Source organism: Ranitomeya imitator, chromosome 10 (genome assembly GCF_032444005.1).
Source record: "Ranitomeya imitator isolate aRanImi1 chromosome 10, aRanImi1.pri, whole genome shotgun sequence".
NCBI lineage: Eukaryota > Metazoa > Chordata > Amphibia > Anura > Dendrobatidae > Ranitomeya > Ranitomeya imitator.
The window spans coordinates 51,590,653-51,614,086 of record NC_091291.1 but is presented as its reverse complement, the minus strand read 5'-3'; the positions used below and the strand labels follow the sequence as shown (position 1 = coordinate 51,614,086).

General features: G+C 45.6%; 1 protein-coding gene across 2 annotated transcripts in view; it reads right to left on the bottom strand.

The window, feature by feature from the left end:
* The window catches only part of FAM83E (family with sequence similarity 83 member E), a 136,350-nt gene that overhangs the window by 66,089 nt on the left and 46,827 nt on the right, over nucleotides 1-23,434 (bottom strand). The window contains exon 3 of one of the 2 annotated variants that reach the window (XM_069742314.1): nucleotides 723-890. The exons of the other annotated variant lie outside the window; for it this stretch is intronic. Coding sequence (XP_069598415.1) covers nucleotides 723-890 — 168 coding nt within the window. The remainder of the gene's footprint in view (nucleotides 1-722; nucleotides 891-23,434) is intronic. 2 annotated transcript variants of the gene reach the window in all.

Genomic DNA, 23,434 nt, shown 5'->3' with positions numbered 1-23,434 from the left:
TCAAGTCAGAAAAAATAGTACATAATAAATATAGGAAAACTGACTGAACAGCGATCTGGTCTGAACTGGTGCATAACCAAAAAAGACTTACATAGCAAATAGATCAATGGCTGCACTCAATTTTACTGTACTAAAGCAAGGAAATGTGCGATACATGAAATGTGAATAGCATAATGGCTTGTGAAATCTATGATAAAATACATGAGATGCTTAGCACAAGATTTTGCCAAAAATTGTGAGCCCATCCACATTTTTTCATAGATTTCACAAGCCATTATGCTATTCACATTTCATGTATCTCACATTACCTTGCTTTAGTACAGGTGAGTGCAGCCATTGATCTATTTGCTATGTAAGTCTTTTTTGGTAATGCACCAGTTTAGACTAGATCACTGTTCAGTCAGTTTTCCAATATTTAACCCCCCGATACAAAGCTCGTAAAAGAGAAGTGTTTGTGTGAGAACCTAGACTAAGCCATCAAGAATGGAAACTCATGTCAACAGTAGACTTCTACAATATTTCTGCCATATGAGAATGAAACTAAAGCTCCATAAACAGAAATAATACAATATTGCAGCCTTGAGATTTTCTGGACTGTCGCAATTTAACATTATTCCAAATTCTTCACAATCGCACACCTTTGTCAAACTTTAGGAAATAATCTAACAGAGAAATTATTGTTTTTAAAATCAGTAGATATAATAAAATAGTGGAAACTGTACCTCTGTGAATCTAACATTGACTCCGGTTGATTCTACCATATGAATAAATGAAGCCAAATGTTGTAAACTTAGGATGATGTAGACTGGAACCATGCGTTTTGTAGCCGCTTCATACATGTCTAAGAAAATATCTGGATCTGTGAATATGTCCATCACAACTGCAATGACCTAAAAGAAAAACCTAAAGTTACTCACGGTAATTCTTTCCTTCCTGGAGGATCTGAACAGGGAAGATTTTTTCCCAATGTCTGATTTCAAGGGAAAATAACAAACAAGTTATAAGTTCCAGGTTTTTAGCAGTTGTTTATTCCTGTTAGGGTTTATTCAGAAATCAGTATATTTCATCAGTGTTTGTATGCCAAAACCAGGAATGGAACTTACAGAGAAAACTATGATTGAAAGATTGCTCTGTGTCTAGTAGACACTCCTTGTTTTGGCATACAAATACTGATTAAAAATACTGATGTGTGAATAAAGCTTTAGGGTATGTGCACACAGTCTGTAAACACTGCGGGTTGGATGCTGCGTACTTGTGCAGTGTCCAACCTGCAGCATCCAGATGTTACAGCATAGTCTCCACAAGAGAAATTTCACCCTACAATGCATTGGATGAATCCACACGATTCAGTGATCACATGCGAAATCACCTGCGTTCAATAGACGGCAGTTACTGATTGTCTGCACATAGTCTTTGGGCTTATTGAGTTGTCAGTGATGGTCACGTAAGCAAAAACGGTCGCGAGGTTCATCAGTGTTCTGAAAATGTTCACCAGTGTTTGATCAGTGTGTCTGTTTCTACACATTACCACCCAAATAACATCACGTTAAAACCATCATGGGTGCCTATACACAAACTTCTTTTGGCTATTTTATATAAAATAATAATGCATGGAAAAAATCCTGCAGTTTAATTTTTTTCATATATACGCAATTTTTTACGTTCCCTTTTTTGGTTGCATTTTTTATTTGTAAGTCATGTGATTAATTGATCATGTGATTCTAAGATTTCTTATATAATTACATGAATTGTAATAGAAAAAACAAAACTAGTAGTGATGAGCGAGTGTACTTGTTGCTTGGGTTTTCCCGAGCACGATCGGGTGGTCTCCGAGTATTTATGACTGCTCGGAGATTTAGTTTTCCTTGCCGCAGCTGCATGATTTGTGGCTTCTAGAAAGCTTGAATACATGAGGGGATTCCCTAGGAACCAGGCAACCCCCACATGTACTCAGGCTGGCTAGCAGCTGTAAATCATGCAGCTATATCAACAAAAACTAAATCTCCGAGCAGTCACAAATACTAGGAGACCACCCAAGCGTGCTCAGGAAAACCCGAGCAACGAGTACACTCGCTCATCACTAACAACTAGTCATGTTAAGGTCTTATTCAGCTTTGTATGTGGACCGTTATTTAAGGGTCGTAAATATGGACATATGCACACCAATTTTATTCAATGTTGGTGCGCACATGTCAGGTTTTTCTCACGGACCGTGTGTCGTGTGAAAAACATGCAGACATGTCATTTTTTTCTGCACAGCAAATGTAAGGTGAAAGACCGGACCACAGGTATCGGCATTCCGTGTCCGGAACTGAAAGGGCTGCAACCTCTGCTTCCGGGGGAAAAGCCTGAGGGAGGCGGACCTTCCCCTGCTGCCGGAGGGAGGTCTCATAGAGATGGAGCTTCCTGCTGAGAGGAGGGGACGGGGAGAGCCTAGAAAGAGAGAACAGCCACAGGAGTATAAGAAGGAAAAGCGTGCACTGTAGGAGGCTTTGGCACCAAGTAAGTGCAGCGCGCAGAGTGGTGAGCAGCGCGCTCTGCTTCCCCACCAGAAAGTGCTGGGCCTGTGACAGCAATGAAGAGCCAAACCAACAGAGCGGAGCTGTGCAGAGCCGTGCCAGCAGAGCGGAGCTGTGGGGAGCTAAGCCAGGTGCCGCACCTGATGTGATAGTGAGTACTGCACACTCTCTGCCCAAGAGTGACCACATACTTGACAGACCTCTGCATACAGGTCCACCGTTTGTGGACGACCAACTGTCAGCTCCCCGCTACCCTCCATGCTAGGAGGTGACCCTAGTTGAAGGCAGAGACTGCACTAAGTGTGCAATGCAGAGAGAGACAGATGGCTAGGCCAAAGCTTCTCTACCAAGGACTTGTGTACACAGCGAAGTTCTGTTATGATGGTTCCCCATACTAGACTCAGTACCGTGCTAGATACGTTTTGAGCATGGGAAATCTTCCTAACCCCCAGAGACTGCGATGAGACCACCTGCGCCACTGTTGTCAGTGCCACCGTTGGATTCCCGCCTGTCAGAGACTCCGTCGAGATGACCCACGCCGCTGTTGCCGGTCCCACTGTTGAAACCTTGAACTTTCCTCACATCAGATGTCTACAGTCTGATAAGTTTAAACTCTTTATTACTGAACTTCCGGTCGTTATCCTACCCTGCCATCCTCCCAGTTCTGCCCCATTTCTTACCTTCACCCTTCAACCCCATACTACCTGGGATGAGTATTGTTCTTTGCTAAACAAATACTTTAACTCTTGGTCTGCCTCCTGTCTGTGGCGACATCCCACATTCTTGCAATTTCTACACTTGGCGTAGTTGGCAGGATGTCACACAATGGTGCAGTGGTGGCAGATCAAGCAATTAGAGGGGGCCCTAGATCCAGCATTTCCCTGGGAGCCTTGTTAAGTAACATCCAGAAGTTCAATGGGAGTAATGGAGTTGGACTGAGCGCTTAAGGGGGATGTTGAAGATGCATCCCATGACCCCAGCCCTGGAAGCAGAGGTAGCAGTGATGGCTTTGGATGAGGAGGCCAGGGACTCTGTCATGTTGTGACCCCCTCAGATGAGAGACACCCTGGGAAAAGTGTTGTTAATTCTTGAGGAGATGCATGGGGACCCTACGGACATAGGGGGTTACGTATGTGCCTGTTCAGGTGTATTCAAAGAGGGGGAGACGGTGACACAATTCATGAATGCGCTGCTGGAACTCCATACTGCCATTGCTCGCAAAGACGGAGTAGGCGTAGGTTCCATTGACTTAGTGCTGCGAGACCAGCTAGTGACGGGCCTACGTAAAGTGCTGCTGAAGCAGGCTCTTAGGGAGCACTTGCGAGTAAAGTCAAGCATGATTTTCTTTGAAATAGGGGCAGGAGAACGCATAGGCGAGCAGGAGCAGAGGATTGCAGCCTTGACAGGGATAGTCCATAGTTGCGGAGTACCCAACCCGAACGAAGAAGAGCCAACGTGGTCTTGTGATTTATGGCTGGGAATGCAAAAAATATACAAGAAGTCAAAAGCATGAAGAGAGCCCTTGCTGCTGTTCTGAAGCCCAGTGTAATATCCTGAGGTACTTCATAGCGAAGAATAGAAGAAGTTAGAGGGGAGGTGCTGAGCATCAGAGGTACCCCAGCGGTTGCTCCAAAATTTGCTTCCAGGTCATGGAGCAAAGAGCATTCACAGATGGGATACGCTTGCCACAGAGGCTGAAAATCCAGAAGAAAGCATGTACCAGACAGACGCACATGTGAGTGCTGGGCATGCAGAAGAGTGGGACACCTGTCCAGAAATTGTCCTACCCGAGTAAAACAATGGCAAAGATCCGCTCACTCCTTCAAAGGTCCTGCTAATTGGAGGGAATGTCACCCCTGGAGGGAATGGTATGGCGGGAGGAGAAGAGCCCCCCTCAGAGCAAGACAGTGCCACGACTTCGGACTGCGGTAAGAGACAGAGAGGGTGTCGACTGTCCACGGTAAAATGTCTGCGCTGTCCCGACGCGTGGTGGCGAGTCTGGCAGAATTCCAACCTGGGTCTAGAGGTCCCGACAGTGAGATTTGACCCAAAAAGGAGGAAGGGACGACTGCCATTGGAGTAAATCTCCATCATGCTCGCCACAAGCTCCCGAAAAAGGAGAGAAGGTGACAAGTGTTCCCAAGATGCCCACTCCTACGGTTCTCGTCAATGAGAAGGATAATCCCCTGAGGTGGAAAGTTTGCCAGCCGTAAGCTCACAAGATCCTGCCGACTACAGCGTGGATGACGAAGGGTCTGGCCTGCATGGTCTAAACGCATCCGAATCCAGGTCTGGCTGGAATGTGCCTGCCAAAGAGAGGGGGAGCAGGACTAAGTACTCAAACTGAGGAACTCGAGCAAGAAGTCCCTATGGTTCCGCTGATGATCAAGAAAAGGGTGAACCATCTGCTCAAATGTCTGTTAGCGGAAAAGCTAACAGATGTTGGTCTGTTGTAGGTGCCACCGTTGGATTCCAGCCTGTCAGAGACGACCTGCGCCACTGTTGCCTGTGCCACCATTGGAACCTTGAACTTCCTCACATCAGAAGTCTACAGTCCGATAAGGTTAACCTCTTTATTACTGAACTTCCGTTCGTCCCTATCCTACCCTGCCATCCTCCCAGTTCTGCCCCATTACTTACCTTCACCCTTCAACCCCCTACTCCCTGCGAGGAGTATTGTTCTTTGTTAAATAAATACTTTGACTCTTGGTCTGCTTCCTGTCCATGGCGACATCCCGCATTCCAGCGATTTCTACACATGGACAAAATTCCTACTGCACACGTGCACTCTGTGTGTCATCAGCATGACAAGTACCGGTGCCTGGGAACCAGTGGCACAGTTTGTGCTGTTCTCAGGGGCGCTGGTCGGCTGCTGAAGGCAGCCCTCATCCTTGTCTCCTGCAGGTGTGCAACCAGAAGACAATGATTGTAGTTTTACTCGGACTCCCATGACAGCACGACGAGAGAGAGGGGATCCGCCCATCAGGAACAGGAAACCTACAGATACAAAAGGGCGGCACCTCTCTCTTGCCTCAGTTGGTTTCCTGTTCCTGAAGGGACGGGTGCCTACAGAAGGAGCCCAGGCCGGCCGGCCGAATCCGGTAGCGGGGGGGTCTCCTACCTTGGCCGGTGCAGAGATCCCTGGAGACGCCACGGTGGTCCTTACTGGATTGCACGTCTGTGGCGTTCGCAGCAGGGAGCGGAGTCCGGAGGATTTCCTGCCTCCATCAGCGTCGGCGCAGGTAAGTATCTTCCATTGGTGGTGCAGCGGTACGGCGTGGTTGCGGGTGCCGAGGTCAGGACTGTGTGGGTGAGCACCCGGAGCGTTGCGATCCATCCCCGGCGTCCTGCACCGCTCTCAGCGCGTGCTGGAGCGTTTCCGGGTGCAGTGACGTGGGGGGGCGGAGTTAGTAGCCGCTTCCGGGTCGCCGGATGTCTGCCCATGCGCGGTCGATCCAAGATGGCGGCGGCCATCGCATCCTGAACGCAGGTTTTCCCACAAGGCCCCCTGCCCTCCCTGCTGTGTCCTGGGCCAATAGGGATAGCGCTGGCCCATCTGCTGACCGGATCCAAGGTGGATTTAAGCAGATGACAATGTTAGAACCCTGCTTTTGGCCGCAATTCGTCATGGAGAGTGGTGGTGAGCAGCAGCAGCTGCCAGACGAGGTGCGTCAGAAGCCCAAACAGAAAGACAGAAGCGACCAGTCCAGTCGTAAAAGCTCATCCGAGCAGAGATCCAGAGCTTGGACTAGGAAAGAGCCCCCTCGTATTCCGGTACTTTGCTTTGGTGCACGGGTAAGTGATCTATGTGAAAGTTCACTCTGTGACGCGGTCCCCTTATACTTTATCATTCCAGGGGAAGTAAAGTGCGGACAAATCAAAACATAAGGAGTGTGCCCTCTGTGGAGTCCCCTTACCTGATTCTTGTCCTAAAAATTTATGTGCCCCCTGTATACAACAGACGGTGAGGTCTACAGGAGTGGTTGGGTGGAAGTGACATTAGGTCAGATAGTAGTTATCACCTATATTGTCCTCCCCTAGGTAGCGGAAGAGTCTGTGAGTACGGCAAACCTAAAGGAAATGATCCGGCTGGAAGTAAGGGAATCACTACGGTCCCTATCCCAAGCGGAAGGCTCAAAACATAGAACCCCCTGGATTCTAATTCTTCAGAGGAAGAAAGAGAGGAAAGTGCCTATCTCTCTAGTCCTTTCTCCTCTTCATCGGATGAGGAGTCTGGACGATTCTGTCTACCCTTGGATAGGATTGACAAAGTGGTCAAATCAGTTAGAGGTATGATGGGTATAGAGGAACCCAAATCACAGCTCTCAAAGCAGGAGTTGATGTTTAGTGGATTGGATCGTAAAAAACTTAGATCTTTTCCGGTAAACGAGAAGATCCAGGACTTGATCCTCCGAGAATGGAAAAAAACGAAAAAAAAGGGTGCCTTACCGCCAGCGTTAAAACGCAGGTATCCTTTTGATGATCCGGTTGTGGATACGTGGGATAAAGCCCCTAAGTTGGATGCAGCAGTGGCAAAAGCATCAAAGAAAGCCTCATTACCATTTGAGGATATGGGGACCCTCAAGGACCCCCTTGACAGGAAGGCAGATACTTTCCTTAAAAGTACCTGGGAGATGGCGGCTGGATCTCTCAGACCAGCTGTGGCCGCAACATGTACAGCCAGGTCATTAATGGTCTGGCTAGATCAGTTAGAGTCCCATCTTAAGGACGGTGTGTCCAGAGATAATATTCTGAAGGCTCTACCAACAATTCAGAATGCTGCGGCTTTCCTGTCGGACGCATCTGTGGACTCGGTCAGAATGGCGGCTAGAGCGGCAGGACTCTCTAACGCGGCTCGCAGAGCTTTATGGTTAAAATGCTGGTCAGGCGACATTCAATCCAGAACTAAACTCTGCACCATCCCGTGTAAAGGAGAATATCTCTTTGGTCCAACTCTGGATGAGTTACTGGAGAAAGCGGGGGATGACAAAAAGAAATTTCCTAATCTGTCTTCAGCATCCTACCGCCGGCCCTTCAATAGAAGGAGGTTTGGTCGCGGGAAGAAACGTGGGTCCTCACCCTCTAGAGAGAGTTTTAGATGGGAGGATAGACGCGGAATAGGTACGGGCTACATGTTTCGCCGTTCCTCAAAAGAACAGAAAAAACCGGACCAATGACTAGCGATCCCTGTGGGGGGTAGACTGTCAGCATTCTCCTCAGCATGGTTTGACATTACGAACAGTAAATGGGTCAGAGGCATTATAACAAAAGGTCTAAGGCTGGACTTCGATCACTGGCCTCGAGAAAAATTTAAGTTAACCCCTTTACGTTCCTCCCCCCTTGAACAAGCAGCTCTGGAAGCAGAGGTCATGAACTTATGCTCCAAAAATGTTTTGATCGAAATCCCAGAATCAGAAAGAGGGAGGGGATTTTACTCTCCTCTTTTTCTGATCAAGAAGCCAGACAGATCGTTTAGAACGATTATAAATCTCAAATGTCTTAATGAGTTTCTGGTCAATGAATCGTTCAAAATGGAAACAATTAATTCAGCAATAAAAATGTTGTTTAAACACTGCTTCATGGTAGTCGTAGATCTAAAGGATGCATACTATCATGTTCCGATACATGAAGACTTCCAGAGGTTCCTGAGAGTAGCTGTGTCAATGGGGGGACAGATTCGTCATTTCCAGTTCAGAGCTCTTCCCTTTGGCTTATCAGCGGCTCCTAGGGTGTTTACAAAGTTAGTGGCCGAAGTCATGGCGCACTTACGAGAGTCTGACATCCTGATTGTCCCCTACTTGGATGATTTCCTTATAGTAGGGAGTTCAGCACACCATAAATAATGAAAAATCTCGGTTACAGCTCCCAAAAATACAAAGATTCTTAGGACTTTTGTTAAATTCAGAATCCCAACAGTGTTGTCTTCCTCCCGACAAATTGTTACACATCCAGCAACAGGTGTCTAAGGCAATTGATAAACCATCCATGACCCTTAGACAGGCTATGTCACTATTAGGATCTCTAACCTCATGCATTCCCGCTGTCCGTTGGGCCCAATTTCACACCAGACCGTTACAATCCGAGGTGCTGGTTAATGATAGAATTTTACATGGGTCCTTGCAGAGTCAGATTACTTTGGGTCCAAAAACTCTTACATCTCTTAGGTGGTGGCTAAACAATGAAAATTTATCGGCGGGAGTTCCCTGGGTGACACAGGTGACACGTATTGTAATAACAGACGCTAGCCCTTCGGGTTGGGGAGCACACATGGATGACATGATAGTTCAGGGTCTATGGAACCCCCTAACATCAGCCTCCTCCAACCAAAGGGAGTTAATGGCAATTGAACTTTCAGTTAAAAAATTCCTCATATATCTGCAGGGTCATCATGTCAAGATCCTCTTGGACAACCAGGTGGAGGTCGCATACATAAATCACCAGGGTGGAACTCATTCCGAATCACTGATGAGAGTGGCGGATTGTCTGTTCCAGACAGCGGAAAATCATTTCTTATCTTTAACCGCTCTGCATGTAAGAGGAAAAGAAAATGTCAAAGCGGACTTTCTAAGCCGCAACACCTTGAGACAAGGGGAGTGGTCTCTAAACAGTCTTGTGTTCAACCAGATTGTCCACAAATGGGGACATCCAGAGGTAGATTTATTTGCCACCAGGGACAACCAAAAGACAATAAAATTTTGTTCCCTAAATCCCAGGGAGAATCCTCTGGCGGTAGACGCCTTTCTGATCAATTGGGACTTTCGGCTGGCTTATGCGTTCCCCCCGCTAGGCCTGATACCCCTGGTAATCAGGAAGATAAGAGAAGATCGAGCAAGAGTTATATTGATTGCCCCATTCTGGCCCAGAAGGGCCTGGTTCACTTGGCTCAGGATCATGTCAGTGGAGGACCCCTGGGTACTTCCGGACATTCCAGATTTACTCTACCAGGGTCCGATCAGCCATCCGCAAGTAAAGAGTCTCCATTTAACGGCATGGAGTTTGAGAGGGCGTTACTGAAAAACAAAGGGTTCTCCCCAAATTTAATTGAGACCCTTATGAAAAGTAGGAAACAGATAACGACAACAATCTACGCTAGAACCTGGCGGAAGTTTCTGGCCTCTTCTGATTTTAATTTAGAAGAGGGAATACCTATAAAACAAATCTTAGAATTCCTGCAAAGAGGCTTAGAGCTAGATCTATTCACTAGTACTCTAAAGGTACAGGTCTCGGCCCTGGGGGCCCTGTTTTCTTGTAACATCGCCAATAATTATTGGATCTCAAGGTTCATTAAAGCATCTGGTAGAACTAGACCCATACATAAGGATAGATCTATGCCTTGGGATCTCAACCTAGTCCTGTCAGCATTGACTAGAGAGCCGTTTGAACCATTACATTCAGCTTCAATTAAGGCCTTATCCCTTAAGAAAGCATTTCTTGTAGCAATTACATCTGCCCGTAGAGTGGGAGACATACAAGCTCTCTCCAGGCTTTCCCCTTATACAGAGTTTCTGCCGGATAGGGTAGTCCTCAGACCGGACCCGGCCTATTTACCAAAAGTGTCATCACGGTTTCACAGATCACAGGAGATAGTTTTACCATCCTTCCTTCCCAATCCCTCCAACCCTAAAGAAGAGCTACTCCATACATTAGATGTTAGGAGATGCCTGCTAGAATACATCTCTGTTACCGATACATGGAAGAAAGATAATGCGTTATTTTTATCTTTCCAAAGTCCTAGAAAGGGACTCAGGGTATCAAAGTACACGCTAGCAAAGTGGATTAGGGAGGCTATCTCTTTGGCTTATAGTGCAGGTGGGGGTCCGGCTCCGCAGAATCTGAGGGCGCATTCCACCAGGGATATGGCTACATCCTGGGCGGAAAAATCTGGAGTTTCAATCGACCAGATATGTAAGGCGGCCACATGGTCATCCCCGTCCACCTTCTTTAAACACTATAGGTTGGATTTGGGGGCTTCCTCTGATCTCACCTTCGGGTTAAGGGTGCTACAGGCCATAGTCTGTTGTGAATTCTGTGGTCAATCTCCCTCCTGTGGTCATGAGTGGTACTTTGGCTGGTTCTGTCCATGGGCTTCCTCTGGTGGATGTGAGTGGGGCTGCGGCTTCTGAGTTTCCTTCCTCAGGTGACGAGGTTAAGACGTTAGGTGCTGCTCTATTTAACTCCACCTAGTTCTTTGCTCCTTGCCTCCATTCAATGTTCCAGTATTGGTCTTGCTCTCTCCTGGATCGTTCTTGTGGCCTGTCTTCCCTACATAAGCTAAGTTCTGCTTGTGTTTCTTTGTTTGCTATTTTTTGTCCAGCTTGCTATTTTTGGTTTGTCTTGCTTGCTGGAAGCTCTGGGACGCAGAGGAAGCACCTCCGTACCGTTAGTCGGTGCGGAGGGTCTTTTTGCGCCCTCTGCGTGGTTGTTTGTAGGTTTTTGTGCTGACCGCAAAGCTATCTTTCCTATCCTCGGTCTATTCAGTAAGTCGGGCCTCACTTTGCTAAAATCTATTTAATCTCTGTGTTTGTATTTTCATCTTTACTCACAGTCATTATATGTGGGGGGCTGCCTTTTCCTTTGGGGAATTTCTCTGAGGCAAGGTAGGCTTATTTTTCTATCTTCAGGGCTAGCTAATTTCTTAGGCTGTGCCGAGGCGCCTAGGTCTGGTCAAGAGCGCTCCACGGCTATTTCTAGTGTGGTGTGATAGGATTAGGGATTGCGGTCAGCAGAGTTCCCACGTCTCAGAGCTCGTCCTATGTTATTAGTAACTATCAGGTCATTTTCTGTGCTCTTAACCACCAGGTCCATTGTGGTTCTAAATCACCAGTTCATAACAGTACTGGAGGCCCAAAGTACTAATGCTTCTCAATAGAGGGAAAAGAGAAGTTCTGAGACCATTTTTTTTTCTCTGCACTGTGTTTTGTCTTTCTTTTCCCCTAGACATTTGGGTGGTTCAGGACACAGGTGTAGTGATGGACATTAAAGGTCTGTCTTCTTGTGTGGATCATCTCACTGCAAGAGTACAAAATATTCAAGACTTTGTGGTTCAGAATTCTATGTTAGAACCTAGAATTCCTATTCCTGATTTGTTTTCTGGAGATAGAGCTAAGTTTCTGAGTTTCAAAAATAATTGTAAACTGTTTCTGGCTTTGAAACCCCGCTCCTCTGGTAACCCAGTTCAACAAGTTGAGATCATTATTTCTTTATTACGTGGCGACCCTCAAGACTGGGCATTTTCCCTTGCGCCAGGAGATCCTGCATTATGTGATATTGATGCGTTTTTTCTGGCGCTCGGATTGCTCTATGATGAACCTAATTCAGTGGATCAGGCAGAGAAAATCTTGCTGGCTCTGTGTCAGGGTCAGGATGAGGTAGAGATATATTGTCAGAAGTTTAGGAAGTGGTCTGTGCTCACTCAATGGAATGAATGTGCTCTGGCAGCAATTTTCAGAAAGGGTCTCTCTGAAGCCCTTAAGGATGTCATGGTGGGATTTCCTATGCCTGCTGGTCTGAATGAGTCTATGTCTTTGGCCATTCAGATCGATCGACGCTTACGTGAGCGTAAAACTGTGCACCATTTGGCGGTATTATCTGAGCATAAACCTGAGCCTATGCAATATGATAGGACTTTGACCAGAGATGAACGGCAAGAACACAGACGTTGGAATAGGCTGTGTTTTTACTGTGGTGATTCCACTCATGCTATCTCCGATTGTCCTAAGCGCACCAGGCGTTTCGCTAGGTCTGCCACCATTGGTACGGTACAGTCGAAATTTCTTTTGTCCGTTACTTTGATCTGCTCTTTGTCATCCTATTCTGTCATGGCATTTGTGGATTCAGGCGCTGCCCTGAATTTGATGGACTTGGAGTATGCTAGGCGCTGTGGGTTTTTCTTGGAGCCCTTGCAGTATCCTATTCCATTGAGAGGAATTGATGCTACGCCTTTGGCCAAGAATAAGCCTCAGTACTGGACCCAACTGACCATGTGCATGGCTCCTGCACATCAGGAGGATATTCGCTTTTTGGTGTTGCATAATCTGCACGATGTGGTCGTGTTGGGGTTGCCATGGCTACAGGTCCATAACCCAGTATTGGATTGGAAATCTATGTTTGTGTCCAGCTGGGGTTGTCAGGGGGTACATGGTGATGTTCCATTTCTGTCTATTTCATCATCCACCCCTTCTGAGGTCCCAGAGTTCTTGTCGGATTACCGGGATGTATTTGATGAGCCCAAATCCAGTGCCCTACCTCCGCATAGGGATTGCGATTGTGCTATCGATTTGATTCCTGGTAGTAAATTTCCTAAAGGTCGACTGTTTAATTTGTCTGTGCCTGAGCACACCGCTATGCGGAGTTATGTAAAGGAATCCTTGGAGAAGGGTCATATTCGCCCGTCGTCGTCGCCATTGGGAGCGGGGTTCTTTTTTGTGGCCAAGAAGGATGGTTCGTTGAGACCTTGTATTGATTACCGCCTTCTTAATAAAATCACAGTCAAATTTCAGTACCCCTTGCCGCTGCTGTCTGATTTGTTTGCTCCGATTAAGGGGGCTAGTTGGTTCACCAAGATAGATCTTCGTGGTGCGTATAATCTTGTGCGTATTAAACAGGGCGATGAATGGAAAACAGCATTTAATATGCCCGAGGGCCATTTTGAGTACCTGGTTATGCCATTCGGGCTTTCCAATGCTCCATCAGTATTTCAGTCCTCTATGCATGACATCTTCCGAGAGTACCTGGATAAATTCCTGATTGTATACTTGGATGATATTTTGGTCTTCTCGGATGATTGGGAGTCTCACGTGAAGCAGGTTAGAATGGTGTTCCAGGTCCTGCGTGCAAATTCTTTGTTTGTGAAGGGGTCAAAGTGTCTCTTTGGTGTTCAGAAGGTTTCATTTTTGGGTTTCATTTTTTCCCCTTCTACTATCGAGATGGACCCTGTTAAAGTTCAGGCCATTTATGATTGGACTCAGCCGACATCTCTGAAGAGTCTGCAAAAGTTCCTGGGCTTTGCTAATTTTTATCGTCGCTTCATCAATAATTTTTCTAGTATTGCTAAACCGTTGACTGATTTAACCAAGAAGGGTGCTGATGTGGTCAATTGGTCTTCTGCTGCTGTGGAAGCTTTTCAGGAGTTGAAGCGTCGTTTTTCTTCTGCCCCTGTGTTGTGCCAGCCAGATGTTTCACTCCCGTTCCAGGTCGAGGTTGATGCTTCTGAGATTGGAGCAGGGGCTGTTTTGTCGCACAGAAGTTCTGATGGCTCGGTGATGAAACCATGTGCCTTCTTTTCCAGGAAGTTTTCGCCTGCTGAGCGTAATTATGATGTTGGCAATCGAGAGTTGCTGGCCATGAAGTGGGCATTCGAGGAGTGGTGTCATTGGCTTGAAGGAGCTAAGCATCGCGTGATGGTCTTGACTGATCACAAGAATTTGACCTATCTCGAGTCTGCCAAACGGTTGAACCCTAGACAGGATCGTTGGTCGCTGTTTTTCTCCCGTTTTGACTTTGTGGTTTCGTACCTTCCGGGCTCTAAGAATGTGAAGGCGGATGCCCTGTCTAGGAGTTTTGTGCCTGACTCTCCGGGTGTGCCTGAGCCGGCGGGTATTCTCAAAGAGGGGGTAATTTTGTCTGCCATCTCCCCTGATTTGCGGCAGGTGCTGCAAAAATTTCAGGCTAATAGACCTGACCGTTGCCCAGCGGAGAAACTGTTTGTTCCTGATAAATGGACGAGTAGAGTTATCTCTGAGGTTCATTGTTCGGTGTTGGCTGGTCATCCTGGAATCTTTGGTACCAGAGATTTGGTGGCTAGATCCTTTTGGTGGCCGTCTCTGTCGCGGGATGTGCGTTCGTTTGTGCAGTCCTGTGGGACTTGTGCTTGGGCTAAGCCCTGCTGTTCTCGTGCTAGTGGGTTGCTTTTACCCTTGCCGGTCCCGAAGAGGCCCTGGACACATATCTCTATGGATTTTATTTCGGATCTCCCTGTCTCTCGAAAGATGTTGGTCATTTGGGTGGTTTGTGATCGCTTCTCTAAGATGGTCCATTTGGTACCCTTGCCTAAATTGCCTTCCTCCTCTGATTTGGTGCCATTGTTTTTCCAGCATGTGGTTCGTTTACATGGCATTCCGGAGAACATCGTTTCTGACAGAGGTTCCCAGTTTGTTTCGAGGTTTTGGCGAGCCTTTTGTGCTAGGATGGGCATTGATTTGTCTTTTTCCTCGGCTTTCCATCCTCAGACAAATGGCCAAACTGAACGAACCAATCAGACCTTGGAAACATATCTGAGATGCTTTGTTTCTGCTGATCAGGATGATTGGGTGTCCTTTTTGCCTTTGGCTGAGTTCGCCCTTAATAATCGGGCCAGCTCGGCTACTTTGGTTTCACCGTTTTTCTGCAATTCTGGTTTCCATCCTCGTTTCTCTTCAGGGCAGGTTGAGTCTTCGGACTATCCTGGTGTGGATACTGTGGTGGATAAGTTGCAGCAGATTTGGACTCATGTAGAGGACAATTTGACATTGTCCCAGGAGAAGGCTCAACGTTTCGCTAACCGCAGGCGCTGTGTGGGTCCCCGACTTCGTGTTGGGGATTTGGTTTGGTTGTCGTCTCGTTATATTCCTATGAAAGTTTCCTCTCCTAAATTTAAGCCTCGTTTCATTGGTACGTATAGGATTTCTGAGGTTCTTAATCCTGTGTCGTTTCGTTTGACCCTTCCAGCTTCTTTTTCCATCCATAATGTATTCCATAGGTCATTGTTGCGGAGATACGTGGCACCTGTGGTTCCATCCGTTGATCCTCCTGCCCCAGTTTTGGTTGAGGGGGAGTTGGAGTATGTGGTAGAGAAGATTTTGGATTCTCGTATTTTGAGACGGAAACTCCAGTACCTGGTTAAGTGGAAGGGTTATGGTCAGGAAGATAATTCCTGGGTCTTGGCCTCTGATGTTCATGCTGCCGATCTGGGTCGTGCCTTTCATTTGGCCCATCCTGGTCGGCCTGGGGGCTCTGGTGAGGGTTCGGTGACCCCTCCTCAAGGGTGGGGGTACTGTTGTGAATTCTGTGGTCAAGCTCCCTCCTGTGGTCATAAGTGGTACTTCGGCTGGTTCTGTCCATGGGCTTCCTCTGGTGGATGTGAGTGGGGCTGCGGCTTCTGAGTTTCCTTCCTCAGGTGACGAGGTTAAGTCATTAGGTGCTGCTCTATTTAACTCCACCTAGTTCTTTGCTCCTTGCCTCCAGTCAATGTTCCAGTATTGGTCTTGCTCTCTCCTGGATCGTTCTTGTGGCCTGTCTTCCCTGCATAAGCCAAGTTCTGCTTGTGTTTCTTTGTTTGCTATTTTTTGTCCAGCTTGCTATTTTTGGTTTGTCTTGCTTGCTGGAAGCTCTGGGACGCAGAGGAAGCACCTCCGTACCGTTAGTCGGTGCGGAGGGTCTTTTTGCGCCCTCTGCGTGGTTGTTTGTAGGTTTTTGTGCTGACCGCAAAGCTATCTTTCCTATCCTCGGTCTATTCAGTAAGTCGGGCCTCACTTTGCTAAAATCTATTTCATCTCTGTGTTTGTATTTTCATCTTTACTCACAGTCATTATATGTGGGGGCTGCCTTTTCCTTTGGGGAATTTCTCTGAGGCAAGGTAGGCTTATTTTTCTATCTTCAGGGCTAGCTAGTTTCTTAGGCTGTGCCGAGGCGCCTAGGTCTGGTCAGGAGCGCTCCACGGCTACTTCTAGTGTGGTGTGATAGGATTAGGGATTGCGGTCAGCAGAGTTCCCACGTCTCAGAGCTCGTCCTATGTTATTAGTAACTATCAGGTCATTTTCTGTGCTCTTAACCACCAGGTCCATTGTGGTTCTAAATCACCAGTTCATAACAATAGTCCCTCCCTAAGGTACCTTACATCTCTGTAATTCTCTTGTCGTGCTGTCATGGGAGTCCGAGTAAAACATTAAGCTACTTACGGGTAGCGGCATTTCTCGGAGGCCCATGACAGCACCCTTAGTTCCCTCCCTATTCACGTGGGGGTTGCACTTCCTATAAATGTATATATCTCACGTATGATACCCAGTTCCAATATATGGCTGAAATTTTGTATATAATCTGTATATAGTGTATATTTTTGTGTGCCACTAACTGCGGTAGTCCTCTCAAGACTCTGAAATACAACTGAGGCAAGGGAGAGGTGCCGCCCTTTTGTATCTGTAGGTTTCCTGTTCCTGATGGGCGGATCCCCTCTCTCTCGTCGTGCTGTCATGGGCTTCCGAGAAATGCCGCTACCCGTTAGTAGCTTAATGCTTTCTTCAGCTGCCGTTACATGTCACACCTACACATGGTCGGTACACTGATGAGACACACGGACACACTGACATATGGACAGCAAACACGGACGAAACACAGATGTAACGGATGTCACATACGTACACCAGTACTGTTTTTTCCTGTACAGAAATCACCACGAAGTGTGAAGGAGGCCTAACATGGTTTTTAACCAATTAAAGAAGCACTTCTCCCTTCAAAGTTTCTATCTTCTTAATATATTGCAGTCATTATATAATATAGCACTGTGTACTTACACTTGCTCATTTTGCCTTTTTTACCCAGCTAATTCTTCTTTTTTCTCTGATCAATGTAGAAACAGGAAGTCTCTTTTCCCTGCATAAATCATTCCTGTATTCAACTCCTGACCCAGCTGCTCCTCCTGCCAGGGACTTTTGTAGTGACTCATGAGTGATGCAGGTATAATGTGCCTCCTGTTTCTACATAGAGTTTAGAAGCATTCAGTTAGACAATTTTTAATCATGTGATTTCATAGACCTAATGGAAAACAAGATTTAATTGGGTAAAAACGCAAAATGAGCAATTGCAAGTGCAAAGTATTATGACACTTGCAATAATATGACAATTACAATATATTAAGAGGATAGAATCTTTGATGGGAGGAAGAGTGCTTCTTTAAGAAAAAAGAACGAAGGTCTATATGAGAAAAATAGTGGAATGAAAAAGATGGTCAAAGGATTGCTAGGAACTACAGGACATAGGTGTATTAGATGAATCCACAACACATTTTGACGGTAACCATGTCTTCATCAGGTGGAGATTTCTCCACCTGATGAAGACGGGATTACCGTTGAAACGGGTTGTGGATTCATCTAATACACCTGTGGCCTGTAGTTCCTAGCAATCCTTTGACCGTTTTTTTTCATTCCCCTACTGCACCATATAGACTACTGCATTCCACTCCTGCACCTATCCTCCTTTGGAGACACACGCTGAGGTGGACTTATCATTCCATCTGACTTATCTGCTTCCTTTGCGCTCCCCAGAGACCACAATACACTTTACTGTTATATGAGAAAAATGACAGAAAACCTCTTTTCCTCATTAGATAATTTCAGTAATCTAAATGTCACTTGATAGATTATACAACCTTGTCTCAGATTGTGTACTGTTACCTAAGAGCTTCAAGTTATGCCTGTTTATTTGTTTTTTTGGCCAGTTGGATCTGCATGGCAGGATTCTTTTTAGAACAATCTAACCTAGCTAAAAGTTCCAAATATCAGACAGTTTACCAGTTAGAAGGTGAACGCAATCTTTGACACACAAATAGAAATTAGGATTTGTCCCCGTAGAATAAAATTAAAGGGGCCAATCAGAAATAGGATAAGCCATCCAACTCTAGTAAAGGGCCACAGATAGTTTTTCTATTTTTGAACATTCATGTCACTTTAGAGAAATCTGTGAAATATAAAGTCTTAGCCGTACATTCATGTCCATTTTGTGTTTACAAAGCTCTGACCATTCATATACAGCATCTGTTTATTGGTTTGTGTTTTGTGCATCTACTTGTTGTTATCCACCTGTTTTTCTCACCTGTAAAATAAATTGGAAGGTTTCCTTCATGCTACCTAGCAATGGATCCATGAAAAATGAGCAGTACGTGAATTCATCAACTTGAATGAATGAGATTTGTCTGCAAATGGATCTGAACATGACATACAGTGGGATAAATAAGTATTGAGCATGTCACCAATTTTCTCAGTAAATATATTTCTAAACCTGCTATTGACTTGAAAACCTCACCAGATGTCGGTAACAACCTATGCAATCCACAAAGACAAAGAAATCAAACTATAGATGTCTATAAATTAAGTTATATGTAATAATGAGAAATGTCACAGGTAAAAAATATTGAACACACTTACTGAATTTGAATTGATAGTTCATACACAAGCATTTGTTGGTGATAATAGCTTCATATAATCCCTTAAAACTTTACCTTTATTAATATAAGATATAAAACCCAAAACCCAATAAAAGGAGAATGATATCAAAGTATGTCACAAAAAACACTCTATCCTATCTCTGGTCCTAGATACACCTACTGCTCATGCCTGCCTTGCTGTGGAGGTTGGCACCCTAAGGAACGATTTTTTGGCGCCCCCACTCAACGCCAGCTCTCCCTCTCTCCCCTGCAACGTCCCTCTCCTTGCAGGTGGGAAAACAATATAGAAAAAAGAGCAGTGGTGAAAAAAATAGCTAAATTAATGAGAAAGCCATCATCAGGACCTATATAGGTACCTCCAAATAATTACACAAACTATACAGCACAACGCACCAACTGCACAGATATCCCCTATAGTATCCAAAAATATTGCACTTAAACCGTAGCTGCAATGGTCCTATATCCACCAATAATTAGACCAAACACTGTGCTGTATAGTTTGTGTAATTATTTGGAGGTACCTATATAGGTCCTGATGATGGCTTTTTCATTAATTTAGCTATTTTTTTCACCACTGCTCTATTTTCTATATTGTTTTCCCACCTGCATGGAGAGGGACATTGCAGGGGAGAGAGGGAGAGCCGGCGTTGAGTGGGGGCGCCAAAAAATCGTTCCTTAGGGTGCCAACCTCCACAGCAAGGCAGGCATGAGCAGTAGGTGTATCTAGGACCGGAGATAGGATAGAGTGTTTTTTGTGACATGCTTTGATATCATTCTCCTTTTATTGGGTTTTGGGTTTTATATCTTATATTAATAAAGGTAAAGTTTTAAGGGATTATATGTACGCACACTAGAGTTTTTGATTCCTACATATTCGGTTTTGAGTTTTCTTTTTGATAATAGCTTCAAGATACCTCCTGTATGGAGAAATTAGCCACACGTCTTGCTCAGGTGTGGTCAATTCTTTCACACAAACAAACACTCTACAAATCCTAAAGTTCTTGTGTGTTCCTTCTATGAACTCAGAGCTTTAGTTCCTTTCATAAATTTTCTATTGGATTCAGGTCAGGTGATTGGCTAGGCCACTCTAGAAGCTAAATTTTTTTCTGAAACCAATTGAGACTTTCCTTGGCTGTGTATTTCGGATCATTGTCATGCTGAAAAGTCCTCCCTAGTTTCATCTTCAGCATCCTGGTACATGCCAGCAGATTTTTATAAAGAATGTCTCTGTACATTTGTCCATTTATCCTTCCTTCAATTATATGAAATTCGCCAATGCCATATGTTCAAAAACAGACCCACACCATGATGTTCCCACCTCCAAACTTCACTGTTGATATGGTGTTTATGAGGTGACATGCAGTGCCTTTTGGCCTCCAAATATAGTGTGTTTTATGGCATCCAAAACTTTCAATTTTGGTGTCATCTGACCAAACTATATTCTTTCAGAAATTCACAAGATTGTCCAAATGTTGTTGACAAAATGTTAAGTGTGCTTGAATATGTTTTACATACAGCCCATGGATATTGAGTGCATTATTTATTTTCTTTGAGAGAATTGTACCTGCAAATTCCTGGTCTTTCTATAGCTCTACAGAGGTGGTACTTGGCATTTGGACATTCTTATGATAATTATTTTCTGTTTTTCACTCCTCTGTCTGAAATCTTGCGGGAAGCACCTGGTCATGGCCGGTATATTGTGAAATTATGCTTTTTCCTTTTCTGGATTATGGACCAAACAGTATTCACTGGAAACTTCAGCAGTTTAGAAATTCTTCTGTAACCAAAGCCATCAGTATGTTTTGCAACAATAAGGTTGCAAAGGTCTTGAGGCAGCTCACTGGTTTTGCCCATTATAAAATGTTTCTTCTGTGTCACCTTGGTAATGAGACACCTTTATATAAGCCATCAGTTGAACCAGATGATGTTATCATTCACTAAGTGGCAGATTGCTTTCTAGTTACTGCTAGATTTTAGCTGGAGCCATAACTTTCCGTAGCTTTCCACCTCTTTTTCTTCATGTATTCAATACTTTTTCCTTGTGTAATTTCTGACTATTATGCAAAAAGCTTAATTTATGGTCATCTATTGTTATATTCTTTGTCTGCATGGATTGGATGGGCTGTTACCGACATCTGGTGAGAATTTCATGTTAATAGCACCTTTAGAAATATATTTATTTATAAAATTGGTGACGTGTTCATTACTGATTTCACCCGCTTTATCTCTGACCTTTATGTTGACCATTAGTTCAGAAAAAAATTCAGACCTTTGAATAGACTCATCAAGCATACGGTGTGATGCCAGTGGGAAAAAAAACCAGACAACACACAGACAACAAACACTGATCTTTGAAAAAGTCCTAAATAACAATACATTCTTTCATAGAAGATCTTGCGCAACTTTTCGGTACCATTTAGAAACGTAATTGTTATTGTACAGTTATGACATCTAAGTTATACTGTAAATAAAACCTGATCCTATTTGTAACTTAATAACATAATTGGCTCTACCTACTAAGTAGTCTTTTTAGAACTGATTTAAGACTATCGCCATGAAACATGAACCGTTCTTTCATCAGGTCATGTCCTCTGAATTAAGATAATTGCATCAAAGGAGGGTACCCAGAAGAAAAATAAAATATCTTCTGGAAGATGGGGAATTTGTAATACGAGCGCTCACCACTAGGTGAATGTTTGTGGAACCATTCTGAGTCAGTATGCCAGCAGATGTTCGGGAAGGTTGTATTTGGCTCAATTCATTTTTGTGTGTCACGACTTAGCTGTCGGGTGACTCGGGAGTCGGGACCAGTGGCTCTTTCCCTGTCCTTAACATTAGGGGTGCCCTAGCTCGCACTATTTCCTGGGATACTTCTGAAGGTGAAGATGCTGGGACTGTCAACTTTGCCTTATCTCCTGAGTTAGCCCTTAGTCTGTTCTCTTCCCCCACCCAGGAAAGAGGGGCGTTACTGTGCACCGGAGTACACCAACCCAATAAACATGGCTACAGAAACAAGGGTAAACTGAAAACACCAGGCATAAAAAATATTCATTCACATATAAACAGAGGAATGCATCAGGGAGTGGAAGATGAGGAAAAAACAAAGTAGAAGTGTGAAACTAATTACCACACTTAGGGTACCGTCTGTTAGGGGTCGAGTTCCCGCTTCTGCACAGGGGGAATCTCAAGCCACTTCCGCTGCGGTCTCCCATTCTTGTCCAGCCGCAGTGGAGCCTGCTCAGCAAGGACGTCGGTCCCAGCGTCTTGCTCATTCTCACTCTGTTCTGAGAGTTACTGCTGCTTCTCCAGTCTCTGCCATTAAAGTCAGTGCTGGTCAGCAGCGAGCGGACTTCTCTGGGACTAAGTCCTTGTCTGCACGTACTGAGCATGCCCAGCGTAAGGTCTCCCGTTGGAGATCGAGGGTCATGTGCTCAGGCTCTGCAGCACATTCCATTGGTCCTCTTGGCAGGTCCTAGAAGGGCAAAAGTGCTGTGGCCACTTCCTGTGCTGCTGCTATATAAACTGCGCATGACCGCACGGCCATGCGCTAGTATTGTCAAACAATTGCTAATGTGTGTATGTTGTGAGTGCAAGTCGTCCTTGGATACCCCTACCCTATAGTATGACTGTTCGCGGAAGGTGTATGGCTGCTACCTAGCGACCGACTTATCCTACAGCACTAGTCACACATTATAGCGTCCAGTTGCTGTGACCGCCAGTACGGCGCCGTGCACTTCCTCTGTGCTTTCCTTACCCAAGCCTGGGTGGTTAGTGGCGTTCGTCCGTGCGGCACTGCATGCTCTTCTGTTTCATTTCACACCCAGTTGCGGTGTTGCGCCAGCAAGGGTCTAATCGGACTTCAATCCCAGTTGGGGTTGAGTTCGCTGACTACTTGCTCGCGCTTTAGGTGCGGTACCGCGGTCCTGTGCCTTAACAGGATTGCTTCTTTCACGCTGGGTGAGGTTAACCCACGCGTGTATACTCTAGTGTACCGCCATATAGTCTGCTAATTGCTAGCAGCAGGTTTTCACCTGCACGGTGGACCCCGGACTGCGAACGCATCTATACCATCTGTCTTGGTGCGTTCCGCCAGTCCTAACAGAATACTAGCGCCAGGGTCTGGCTAGTAAAATGGCGGACGACCAGCGTTTACAGCGGTACATCCAGCAGCTGGAGGGAAGGTTGGTGGCTCTTGAGCGTTCAACCTCAGCTGTGGATGTTACTGCTGTCGCTGTTCAGGCTGCAAGTGTGGCTGCAGCTACCTTGTCCACTGCCGCTCCTGTACCGACGCTATCTCGCCTCCCGCTACCAGAGAAATTTTCTGGTGACAGTAAGTCCTGTAGGGGTTTCGTGAGTCAGTGCTCAATACATCTCGAGCTTCTGGCCTCTCGTTTCCCTACAGAGCGGGCTAAGGTGGGCTTTATAATTTCCTTATTGTCGGACAGGGCGTTGCAGTGGGCTACGCCGCTGTGGGAGCGTGGCGATCATGTGGTGCAGAGTGCTCCGTTATTCCTGAGCACTCTGAAACAGGTCTTTCTAGGACCTCGTGTCACCCATGACATGGCGCTCCAACTGTTGGCACTGACTCAGGGCTCGTCCTTGGTCAGCCTTTTTGCCGTCCATTTCCGCACTCTGGCATCTGAGCTGGAGTGGTCGGATAAAGCCCTTATCCCTATATTTTGGAGGGGGCTGGCTGACCACGTTAAGGATGCTCTGGCCA